The following is a 12,965-nucleotide window of genomic DNA, read 5'->3' as shown; positions in this document are numbered from 1 at the left end:
TTATTAAACCATTTCATCTCAGTATGTTTCCAGCACTCCGTCATTGTTTGACATCATCTGTCTAATAGACGGTTTCCTTAGCTGATACTATAGATAATAATTCTAATGACAGTTTAAGTGCACACTTAAATAATGTTTTTATCATGTCTGCAGGTTGTTCAAGAATTCATCCGGTTCTTGCACCGGCTGGCAACAACAAACAAAGACTGCGCAGTGGTAATGTGCCGGCTTGGCACCAGAGAGGCCCTGTCTAAAGCCTTAGACAAACACAGCTCAAATTTGCTACTCGTGACGGAGCTGAAGGATGTGGTGACCGACTGTGAAAAGTATGCGAGTCTCTACAAGAAGATGACCACGAGCATCCTGGCCGGCTGTATCCAGGTGAGAGCTTGGTACGCATCACACTCGGGTAGAGCGAGGGGTGACTCAACGTATGAGATGAGCCTAGGGATGCGCTGGTTCCCCTTTGTTGCTTTACTGAACTGGTCAGGGGTAGCTCATAATGAGGTGAGTGGTTGATTGTGTACTGCGCTGCATCAGGAATTAGCTTTTTTCAAATTTGGTGCCTCTATGTGATTGATGTAGGCATTAAACCAAGCCTCTTTCGTAGCTGCACGGGAGCTTGTAGAATTACACACTTGAAACACAACTTTTGCGCATAAGAAAGGTTTAGCAAGAATGTAGGTTTTTTTGCCTTTCCTTCTGTATTGTTTTATTGATTTGTGAATCACTCACTTGTGACATTTGGCCACCAATATAGTGAGTGTGTAGTTCTTGTCCGTGAGGATGGCTATGAGGTGGCATATAGCTGATTGGATAATATGGGTCTCCTGTATAGTATCTTTAATAGATTCACATGCTTGAATCCTCTCTGTCGTTGAGCTGGGGGTAACACAGAAAAGCTATGACCTAGTCACAATAGTGGCCTATTTACACCATTATAAAAGATTCAAAACTCAGGCAATGAGAGCAAAGCACCGCATTCACCTCTCCCCACTCAGGCCACCATAGTTCAGATTTCTACTGCACGTCGTATGTGAAGGGAGTACCCTTGAGCTCTGCGCAGTCAGTCAGGTGATTTAATTCCTATTTCTCTCAGCATTTCTGAATGACTTGACATTGCCTCATCAGCTTTCTACGCTTAACACATCAGACTATGTCTAAATCTTACAGTAAAGATCATTTTAGTCCACGTGGAACTTGTGAAAAAAGAGGCTCCATTCTGAGGACCTCCACAAGGAATGCAGATATTTGAATTCTTCCAGCTCATAAGGCAAAATGACTAGGAAATTTGTAGAGCATTTGCTACAAAATCTCTGAAGGACAGAAATGCAAGATTGGTATTGTACTTCCAAAAATTAAAAGCTCAGGATATCCAGCCTTCTGAGGAAGAAGGTGAAAACTCCTCTAGATCATATGGGAAATCTCAAAATAGGGCCCATTCACGCTCTGAACATCCTCGAGAGACAAAATAAAGGTTGAATACTCACTCTGAAGAAACACCGTAAAGGCTTTTAAGAAATGTGCAAGAGAAAAGAGCCTGTCCTCAGACGAGATCTTGACTGGAAAAACACATTCTGGAAAACATCAAAGCACTTATGAGCAATCATCTCCTAAGAAGAAACAATTGATCTTGAAGCCTTCAAAGAAAGACTCGTCCTCTCTACTGTTGACAAAGCCATCATCTGTTTCAACTTCAACACCATTGTTTACAAGCAAAAAACCACCATCGGCGGCACCAACGAAAATAGCTCCAACTATGTCACTGTTGACAAGAACATGGTCCACAGCAACACCGTTGGTTATGTTGATGACAACTCCATCAACTGGAGCATTAGACACACCTTTGACGCGAGCTTCAGGCAGAGTGCCTTCAATCACATTCTCGAAGGCCATGTCAGCCTCCGCACTGACCACGACAACACTGCCAACTAGAACAGATATACACCATACACCTCAAGAATAAACCTAAATTCCAAAAAGGGTATTTCAGTGACCTTAATGGCTGGATGCAAAGTTTTGTCATATTCACTGCGCCATCTTTTTGACACACAAGTCTCAGACCAGGAAGGAACCTTTGGACCAGTGTAAAGTCCTACTAGGTTGCAAGTGAAAATCCAGGATCCAGAGGAAGAAGAAGCATATGAATAATTTGTTTTTGCAACGGATCTGAGCCAGATAGACAATCTGGACACTAGACTCTCTCACCAGCCCTTGGTTCAACGTGAGACTGATGATGATGAATGGCAGTCCGAATTGGAATATTCTGAGCAGCCTAATGAAACTTCACCTGCAGAGATGATGCAAGTGTCCCTGGCCTTAGCCAAGGATCTATGCGTTCTGATTATTGGAAACAATTTTCTGAGCTGCATCATTCTAATCGTAAAAAGAAAGCTTTGTATCGTACAACACTGGCAGGCTCCACACAACCCTATGTGTGCCAGTGCGGTTTCCACCCAGACGCAGTCCAGTAATTCCATCGTCTGACAAAGACCTCTAACCGCAGATCACACACCTTGTTCATATCCACAGGAGACAAACTGGATCTGGAGATTTTTAATAGCAATTCCCTTGCATGTTGGTAAGTGGAGTTGCGCGATTCCGTGTCAGATCCGCCTCGCTTTGGAGGTGACATTGGGGCCATCATATCCATACCACCTCCGCGTGCCAACATCAGTTTCTTTATTTACGTGCCTTCCATCACAGATTCAGAGCTCCAGCTATCCTGTCAATTTGACATAATTATTTTCCTTCAAAATATTTTCAGTGTGCAAGGGATGTCTGCTGCCAAAACCACAGGTTTTAATCCATGCAGGGACGGTCATTGCCAGTTGTTGGTTATGGAGGACACCTATGATGTCGGTCTCTGGTTTTTCAGCTCCACGCATCACTCATCGTTGTTTGACTGATGTGCGAAGATGAACCATTAGCCCATCCGTAACTGTGGAGCCAAACTTGCTGTTGTGGAACCTTGTCCCGGTTGAGGACACGAACGCATGCTCGAGACCAATCTCTCGATTGATCTTCATCGAAGTCCCAAAGCTCAGGTAAGTCCAAGAAGTCCAGAAAACTTCAGAAGTCCAAACATGGCTCTCCTTTGTCCTGCCACTCCCACTTTTGGGAGTTATGCGACGCCCTGGGTATAGCCAGGCTACGGAGTTGTTGTTCAACTTCCGAACCAATTCCTACCCTGCTCTGAATGTGCCCCAATTTTCTCGGCCCATTAGCAATGCCCCAACAGCTCCTTGAGCTGAAATTGGCCATGAGCATCTGCCCCGACTTAGACTGTCCCTCTGGAGAGCGCTTTCCCTCCCGAAGTGAGTCATGTAATTCTGGCAGCCAGGCATGTTTCCAACAGAATGTAGATGCTGGACACCGGTGAAAAATGTGCTGGCTGGTGTTCTTCCCCTGACGTTAATCTTTTACAGGCAACGTTTCCATAAATTCTACTGTTTTGTCTTTCTTTAGCCACGCAAGGCTTTGCGGGTGCAACAGTTGAGGGTTATCTTTTGACTCTTTCGGCCTTTTTGCATTTGACAGATCAGCCATTTGTTTTCAAATCACCTGTTGTGATGAGTTTGTTGAAGGGACTAGTTCACTTTTTCCCACCAACCCCTTTTGTAATGCTGCTGTGGGATCCTAATTTGGTTCACACATACCTAATGTATACTCGCTTTGAGACCATACGCAGCTGCTCTCTATGTCTATGAACCATAAAGACTATTCCTTATTGCCGAAACTTCTGCCTGGCAAGTGAGTGAGCTCCTGGTCTTATCCATCTAACAGCAATGCACATCCTTCTTTACAGACAATAGCGGCATTCTTGCTGAAGGTAGTGACTCCCTTCCACATAGGGCAATCCATCACCTTGCCAGCTTTCTATACCCCACCTCACCCATCCAAGGAGGGGGAACAGCTCCATCATCTTGATCCGAAGTGGACCCTCAGACCAGAAACCATCAATTTGACAACCAACTTTTGTTTCTTCTTTGGAGTAAGAAACTGGAAACCAGTGCAAAAGAAATCATCACCTAATGATTTGTATTATGCATCAAAATCTGCAATGGGCGAGTCGAGAAACAAAACCCAAAAGGCTCTTGTACTCTTTCCACCAGAGCAAAGGCTGCTTCCAACGCACTGGCGCATGGTGTGCTAGTTTCAGAATCTGCCCAGGCTGCTGCATGGACAGCTCTCCACATGTTCATGCAACACTACAGCCTGAATTGCCAGGTCTGGCAAAATGATTACTTTGCCTGATCTGTTCTGTGGGATTTCCAGGGCCATTCCACAAACCCACTAGCTGGGGAGGCCCTGCTATGGTATCTATTCACATGGTGTGGAACCTGCAGTTAGACGTTTCTATCAGGAGAAAAAGTAACTTACCTTCGGTAAGGTCTCTTCTGATAGAGACTCTACTGAGCCCCAAATTCGTCCCACCTACTCTCTCTGTTCTGTAGAATTGTCTCATATGGTCCATTAATAAGAACCCATTTTAGAGATCTGCACACTGATATATTCTGATTTCTATGGGCTCCACTTCCGACAGCACGGACAGAGGTCAGAAAGAAACATACGTGGGCATGCGGAGGTGGTACAGATACAGTGGCACCAATGTCACATCCAGAACGGGGCCAATCTGGCGCAAAGCCACACGACACATGAGGGAATTGCTATTAAAAAAACTCTCCAGATTGAATCTGCTACCTGGGGGGATTCTCAAAGTGAGGAATCCGTTATATATAGTATCTAACAGAAAAGGTGTTACAGAAGGTAAATAACTTGTTTGTCACATCATTTACCTCTTGCTCCTCAGTCTATTCTGACACGTTCTTCATTTCAGTTTTCGGCCAAGAATGGATGATTTTGTTGCTCCTACTCCGGGTGACGTCAATCTCCTGTGGCGCAGTCCTCACCAGATGATATTGATGGATTTGGTAACCCCGTAGGGAGAGTATCAATGAGATTTGATTTGCCTGTGATGTCAGAAGAAACAGATTGGTTTCTTTGTTTTTATAGAGCCTGCCAGAAGAATGGTCAAATCAATAATAATCATTAACCACATCTGGGCCGAGGTATTAAAATCATGAAAACAGCAGCTGTTGTTCTACCAGTTATCCCACGTCTTGACAAACACAAAATGCCAGAAAACACTCCTGAGTGTCTGATTGGTCACTCTCTGGCAGACTCAGTTGTCATGCAAGCTGTTCACCTTGTGCAGCACCGCCGTACAGAGAAGGCGGGAGGCTTGAGAACATTGGTAAACGTCTTTCTGCACAGCAGCCACCTCCATCAGAGCCTCCAACACTGTGCAGTGGAAACTAATAATAGATCTTATAATTCTAACCAAAAATCTAAAAAAGCAAAAATTCTGCATGGTAACGTCTCAGGAAGTACTACAGCTTTCCAAAACAAAGACATTTAAATCTTGTTGACCTACAGAAATTATACTTTCCAATCCCTATACACCCCACTCATGAAAAATTCACAACATTCTTAGCGGCCGATAGCCATTATCAGTTCAAAGTCCTCCCTTTCGATCTCAAATCTGTCTTAAGAGTTTCACGAAGTGCATGTTGCCAGTAGCTGCTCGCCTCAAAAGACTAGGTAATCAAGTATTTCCCTGTTTAGACGATTGACTGGTGAAGACAAAAAGTTTAAAAGCACCTGGGGAATCTATGACCGACTTGTCTGCAACTCATCAACAATCTAGGGCTTACATTAAATAGAGAGAAATCCTCTAAACACCTTCGCAGAAAGACTCAAGTCACAGGTCCTGTTCTCGACAAAAGGAAACAAAGCGTTCCAGAACAAAGAAGGAGTATCTCGTCTGCCAGCACTGACTACACAACTGTAAATAGAAAAATCAACAACTGTGAACTTTGAGGTCCTTCATACGGATGCTTAAGGCCATTTCAAGAGACATTGGGCAACCAGTGGTTGCAGAAAACATTGCATGACCTAATAGAAGTAATGTTTCAGATGAGTTCGTACCCGGAGGCCTCAGTGCAAGAACACCACAGTCCGGCTGTTTTTTCTCTAGGAAAAGGCCCAGTTTATGGCAAAGGATTCATTACTAGAGGCTTAGAGCACACACCTACTAGTCCGTGTCAGATGGACAGCAACAAGTACTGGAATGCATATCAACATTCTAGAGCTGAGAGTGATCCCTCCAGGCCTTTGCTCTTTTCTGCCAAGAATACTCAAATCCTGGGTTTTAGTCTGTACATTTCATTTCAAGGGTAAATAAAAGTTCAAAAAGGAGGTAAGGAAAATGGTGTCGCTTCTGCTCTGCAGGATAGGGAGGGCCCCCAAGAGCAGCCTTTTACCAGCAGCAGCCATATTGAAGTGAGACGGCAGAGCTCTGTGGCTGGTAGCCACCTCTTCCACAGTCCTCACCTTCAGTATGTCAACGTCCGGCAGCCTAGTACACTATGCTGAGCTCAGTGGATGTTCCTCTCTATTCCAGGAAACTTGCACTTTGCAAAGTCTCACAAAATGAGTAGATTCTCAGCCTTTGTATGTGCTGAGCTGCGCACTCTCACATATCACTGTCTGCTAACCGCACCCTCCACCATTCTATCACATGTTTAAAACACGCACCAGGTAAAAGCTGCATGAAGGAATTGGGTCTCTGCTTTTAGGGATGGATTGAATTTCTTAGCAGATGCTTTTTAAACCAACTGGAAGAAAAACGTTCTTCCTCTGTTATCAATGGGCTGGAAATACATTTCTGTGTACCAGGTCTGCTCTATTACTTGAAAACATGCAAAATAAACTTTGTCTATGAGCATCAGTGCAAACTGAGTATTTTTTTAAAGAGGCACGCTTAGTCAAATTGAAGCTCAAGCTCAGGGTCATTGGAAAAGGTGTTGCCTCGTTAGTACCCATTTAACGCAGGAAGAAGTCAAGCAGCCTCTGAAGTGGATGGGTTCATTTTTCGGAAGGGTCGCCCCATGTGTGTTCCCTCTTCATTTTTGAGCACGTCTTTGGAATTCATGGTATTGGCGTAAGAATAGGTTCCTGACCAATTTATCAAAAGTGCATTTCCGCATGATCCTGGTAGGTAGGGGGTGCCTGCTGGCATTGTACAGGCATTTCTGGTTCTAGTTGGTAGCAAACCGATCTAGTTTAGGTTTTCCACAACAATGAACTATTTTCACTAGTTGGGTTTGATTTATGTTTCACCTGTGAAATTCATTTGATTTACTGAGACTGTTGGCCCAGGAGTTCAGTAGGCCTGGAGGATGTTCTGCCTTCATCTTAATTTGATGTTTTATTGCCCAGTCCCATATTTTCTGTACCTCCTTTGTCCATATGAGAGGTTGTGTTCCTCCTTGCTTGCCTGTATAGTTCATGCTTGTTGTGTTGTCTGTATGTATTAATACTGAAGAATAACATATTCACATTTACATCTGCATGTTTGACATCCTGTTCCCTTTTGTATTTGCATATAAGGCCTAACATAGTGTCATATGTCACACAGGTTGAATTTTGTATTTTAATAAATGAAGAAAGCTTGTAGTAAACCTGTTAGAAGTAGTGTTATGGTTTTATGTGGCCCTTTAGGGAGTTGTCAGATTTGACTTTAGATAATAATACTGTATATATTGTCTTTGTGCTGTGTAATTGGTGGAAACCTCTTCCTATACTTCCAGTCTTTCTGTATGAAACCGGAGTGTGTGCAGCAGCAGTGCTGTGCCCCCAATATCCTGCCTCGGGATTTTTTGGGCACTGGGAAGAACCTAAGCTGGCAACAGTCCTTTTTCTTACGTGGCAAGAACCCCAGAAGGCACAGCCATGCAAATTTGATAAAACCAAAATCTAGAGAACCCCTAAATGCTCTACACCTGATTCCCAAAAGGATGTCATCTCCACACAATCCACTTCTCGACGAAAGGAATCAAAGCCTTCCAGAACAAAGGAGGAGTATCTCGTCTATGGGTCCACAGACAGGATAGGTGCCGGCACTGTGTTAACTTTATAAATGATGGTGGGTGTGATGTATACGGTCATCAGATATTTCAGAATGAACTTGCTATCATGAGACACTCTTTGGTTGTGGTTGCCTGACTTGGCTCATTTAGTGTCTGGAAACGTCTCCTAAATCTTCCTCGCGTTTCGTCTACTTTAATTACAGCTCCAGTAAAGCTGGAGCTAGCTTATTGGTTTAATGTGGAAACATGTTTGACAACTGTTTGACACATTTGTTTAATGGGGCAGCTGTCGGAATACAGCCTGGGCACTGTTTGTTCAGGGAGCTGTCAGAATGCAGCCAATATGTTGTTTGTTCACGGAGCTATCAAAATACAGCTTAAATGTTGTGTTGTTCAGGGACCGGTCAGAAAAAAGCCCGGAGGCTGTTTGTTCAGTGAGGTGTCAGATTACAGCAAACACAAGAAGATGATGGACGGAGCGCTAAAACTTTTCAGACACTCACCCCCAGTCACAGATCTGGGCTGAATCCCTCCTCGTTCTTTAGCTCACATCGCCACCCCAGTTCAGACACAGCTATATGCAAATCAGTTTTGACCCTGTGCCTTATGGGAAGAGTCCAGCCCGAACTGCCAAGCCAAGTCCTCCCTGGACTGGAAACAAGCATCCTGGAACTGGTTTCGGTGTAACACCCGCCATCAGCCAGGCTAGCTTGAATCCAGTGGCAAAGTGAGCAAGGGACCCACGTCTGGGCATACCCTGCCAACTTAGGGCGAACAATGCAAACACAAGGAGATGATGGACGGAGCGCTGAAATGTTTGACACTCACCCCCAGTCACAGATCTGGGCTGAATCCATCATCGTTCTTCAGCTCACATCGCCACCCCAGTTCAGACACAGCTATATGCAAATCAGTCTTGACCCTGTGCCTTATGGGAACAGTCCAGCCCGAACTGCCAAGCCAAGTCCTCCCTGGACCGGAAACAAGCATCCTTGGACCGGTTTTGGGGGTAACACTCCTCATCAGCCTGGCTAGCTAGAATCCAGTGGCAAAGTGAGCAAGGGACCCACGTCTGGGCATACCCTGTTCTGTGACTGGAGGTGAGTGTCTGAAAAGTTTCAGCTCACTTTGCCACTGGATTCAAGCTAGCCAACGTGAAGGAGTACACCAATCATACAGCCACCGAGAACGACATTGCTCCCTACCAGGAACTGCGTGACAACCTTGCAGACTTCTTCCACGACAAGATCTTAGCCATCTATGAAAGCTTCAAATGCCAACCCTCCGCTGCAGACCGCATCAGTCAGCTCACCCTCACAAACACAAACCTGAACACTTTCTTATCCACTGGAAACACTTCACCACGCAAGACACTATCTCCATCATGAACTCGGTGCACTCAGGAGCACCCATGGACCCACCACATCTTCAACCTCGGAAGCAAGACAGTCGGCGACGACCTCGGTCTCCAACACCTCAATCACCGTAGTCTCTTTCTCTGACGACTGAAAACATGCAGTGAGGCCCCTCTTGAAGAAAACATCCTCCGACCCAGCTGAAATTTAGAACTACTGGCTCTTTCCTCTGCTTCCCTGTCCTCAAGAAAGCGATCAACCAGCAACTCACCCAAAACCTAGAAGATCACAACCTCCTGAACCCCTCCCAATCTGGATTTTGAGCTGCGCACAGCACCAAGACAGCCCTGATGGCAGCTACAATCAATCAATCAATCAAATCTGTCAAACATTTATAGAGCGCTGCAAATCACCTGAGAGGGTCTTGACGCACTGGAGTTGTTTGCTGCTGCATAGAGGTTTGATCATTCAAACATCCAGGTCTTTAATTCTTTTCTGAATTGCTGGAGTGACAGTGCGTTCCCGAGGTGCTGGGGGAGGTTGTTCCAAGCCTTATTCTGCCAGGTGCGAGAAGGAGAGCCTTCCTCTGTTGGCTTGACGGATCCTTGGGGGCCACAGACAACATCAGAGACTTCGTGGACCATGGGGAAACAGCAGCCCTCATCCTCTTGGACCTGTCTGCTGTTATTTGACACCGTCTCCCACCACATCCTGATCAACAGACTCCACCACATCGTACCTAGACGGTAGAACCCAAAGGATTTGCCTCCCACCATTCACCATAGAGCGCATGCCACTTGTCTGCGGTGTTCCCCAAGGATCATCCATCAGCCCCTACCCCTTCAACACCTATATGACCCCCATGGCAGCCAACATCAGATCGCACGGGAATCAGCATCATCCCCTACGCCGATGACACACAGCTCATCCTCTCACTGTCCTAAGATCCCTCCACCACTAAAGGTAACTTCTACAGATGCATCATGAACATCGCAGACTGGGTGAAGTACAACTGTCTCAAACTCAACACCGAAAAAATGGAAGTCCTCATCTTTGTAAACAACACCTCGCCATGGACTGACCCATGGTGTCCCCACCCCTGGGGTTTTCCATCAGCGAGACAAAATCCCACTTAATACCTGTACAGTGGATTATCTTCATACGGGTTGTACTGGACATGTTGGGGTTCAAGGCTTTTCCACCCCCACTGTGAGTCTGAAACAATCTGGTGATGATTCTTATATTTGAGGCTCAATCCTGGGTTCCAATGTGGTTCTGAGGCTTCCTGGACTCTTGGCCTCTTGTAAACTACTGGTCCCACTAGCAGTGGGCTCAACACTGGGGTTCTCTTTTGGACGCCATCTGATTTTCAAAGTAGACACCCTGGAACCTTCAGTAGTGCCAAGTGGATAACAAGCTGTTCTGCAGGCCGTTCTCCCCACATCGTCCAGAGCTTGCAATGGGCATGGATGCATCCTCTCTGTGTTGGGGTGGTCATCTGGAAGAAGTGAAGAACATGGGCCTTTGGTCTCTAGTGGAGCGGAAACTCAAGATCAACTTCCAAGAACTCCGCTCCATTTGGTAGTCTCTGTAGGCGTTCCTCCCATTAAGGAAAGGCTAGTCCAGGTGTTGATAGAACACACTATTAGTAAGTGATACTGCAACAGTCCGGTCGCTGTGGGGTCATGGACCTTGTGTCAAGAGGCGCTGTGTCTTTGGAAATAGCTGGACCTACAAGGGCTCTCTCTATTAGCCAATCATTTGTGGGGTTCACTGAACGCCAGAGCGGAAGAGTTTCGCTGGCATCAGCTAGAGGACCACGAGTGGCATGTGTATCCAGAGATGGCGCAAGGCATCTTCTTCCAGTACGACATGCATGCCTCGGTTAAATCTCTTTCCCACCCCGGAGAATTGTAGTGCCATGATTACTGAGTGAAGGAGTTGTCCACTAGGAGGCTCTCTTAGAGACATAGTCCATCTGCAGTGGGGGGCCGTGTCTGTTGTAATCTTTGCTACTACTCTCTCTTCTGCCCTCAGTTCTGAAGAAGACCAGGAAAGCCCAGGTTCGGACCGCCTTGAAAGCTCTAAATTGGGTCATGGGAGTGTAGTATCTCCATTTGTTGAGCCTGACCATTTTCTCAGAGAAAGCTCTACCTCTTTGGAAGGGCCGGGTGTCTGCAACAGGGCAGGGCCCGGACCAAACGCTCTACAACCTACATATCTATACATGATTGAACTGTGGCAACTGAGCAAATTCACTTTACCAACTTTAGTGGATGCTATTCTTTCATCTAGACGCCCGTCTACCAAACCTACATCTTCAGACTGTTGGGTGGAGTGTGTTGCCTGTGTATGGACCCTGCAGTGGATCCTCTGCAGGCCACATTATCTGATGTTTTTGTGGTTTGTGCTATCTTTGGCCCAGCTAGATTTGCAGAGGGTACGATCACAGGTTATTTTTCAATCCTGTCGGCCTTTTCTATGTTTGCCTGACCAACCTTAACTATTCAAGTCATCAGCTGTGATAAGCTTGTCCACAGAAATGTTACATCAATAGCTATTATTCTGCCTCAGTGGGACCTTATCTTGATTCTTACACAACTTATTGCACACCTTTTGAGCCTACGCACATTTGTTTTCTGTGACTAACCATCAAAATAGTGTCCCTCATTAAAGTTACTTTTATGCGCCGTCATTCAGCTGCAGAACCTGTCAGTGCAAGCACCGTACACCACCTTCTTCTCTGACAAATTGCTGCTGTTGACTTTTGCTTAATAATTCCTGATGTAAGTCCTGTTGCCCTTCTATGTGTACCAACCCACTGCCCTCTCATGTATTTTTGTTCACCCCAACCTTCTATGAATGAAAGGCTCCACTGGCTGGACCCAAAAAGTGTTTTTACATCACAGGCATGAAAGAGTACGGAGTTGAGGACCAGTTTTTAGTGCACTTTGCTGGATCGAAGAAAGCAAGAGTGGTCCAGTAACCAATCCTGTTCAGGTGGATCATCCTGAACATAAAAACATGCTTTGACATGGCCAGGAAGATGCCGCCGAGGGTTTATGGGCTCATTCCACCAGATCGAAGCCTACCAAGACAGCATAGGCCAAGGGTCTTCCAGTGCTGAACATTGGCAAGGAAACGACATGGGCCATCTATGCACATGGTCACCAAGCACGACTGCCATCTGACCATCAAGTCTGCAGGGAGGGCCATTTCACTCACTAGGTCCTGCAGGACTTTTTAGTGTGATTTCACTCCTCAGACCCTATGCCTTTTGGAAGTTACTGCTTTAGCATACGTTGTTAGATGAAGAATCTGCATTTATAGGTGTCCATCCAAAGAAAAAGTTACTTGCCTTTTTAACTATCTTCCTGGTGGATATGCTTCCCAGAGATGTCTGAATGCTCTCCTCCTCTCCAGACCGTTGCCCTTCGGCACGCTGTCATCTCCAGTCTGGCATGGTTGATCCACTTCTGGGAGCGCAGAAGAGCTCAGTGTGCAGGGGTGATGTATAAATGTGACTCCGCTCAGACACTTCTAAAGGTCACCATGGAGTCCAATGTCTCCAACTGCTTGTGCGCAGAAGCAACTGCTATGCAAATTTCCAGACCCAGCCTGGGGTCTGCGAATATTCAAAAGGTGAGGAGTCTGTGGTTACATAGAGCATCCACCT

The 12,965-nt window shown here is 45.8% G+C and overlaps 1 protein-coding gene across 1 annotated transcript in view; it reads left to right on the top strand.

Annotated features, from left to right (window-relative positions):
• Nucleotides 1–12,965, top strand: part of LOC146813655 (cullin-9-like) — a 570,887-nt gene that overhangs the window by 329,683 nt on the left and 228,239 nt on the right. Inside the window, exon 18 of the mRNA XM_085610143.1 lies at nucleotides 154–381. Within this exon, the coding sequence (XP_085466269.1) occupies nucleotides 154–381 (228 nt within the window). The remainder of the gene's footprint in view (nucleotides 1–153; nucleotides 382–12,965) is intronic.

This window comes from Triturus cristatus, chromosome 6 (genome assembly GCF_964204655.1).
Source record: "Triturus cristatus chromosome 6, aTriCri1.1, whole genome shotgun sequence".
In the NCBI taxonomy this organism is placed as follows: Eukaryota; Metazoa; Chordata; class Amphibia; order Caudata; family Salamandridae; genus Triturus; species Triturus cristatus.
This window is presented reverse-complemented; position numbering and strand designations above follow the sequence as displayed.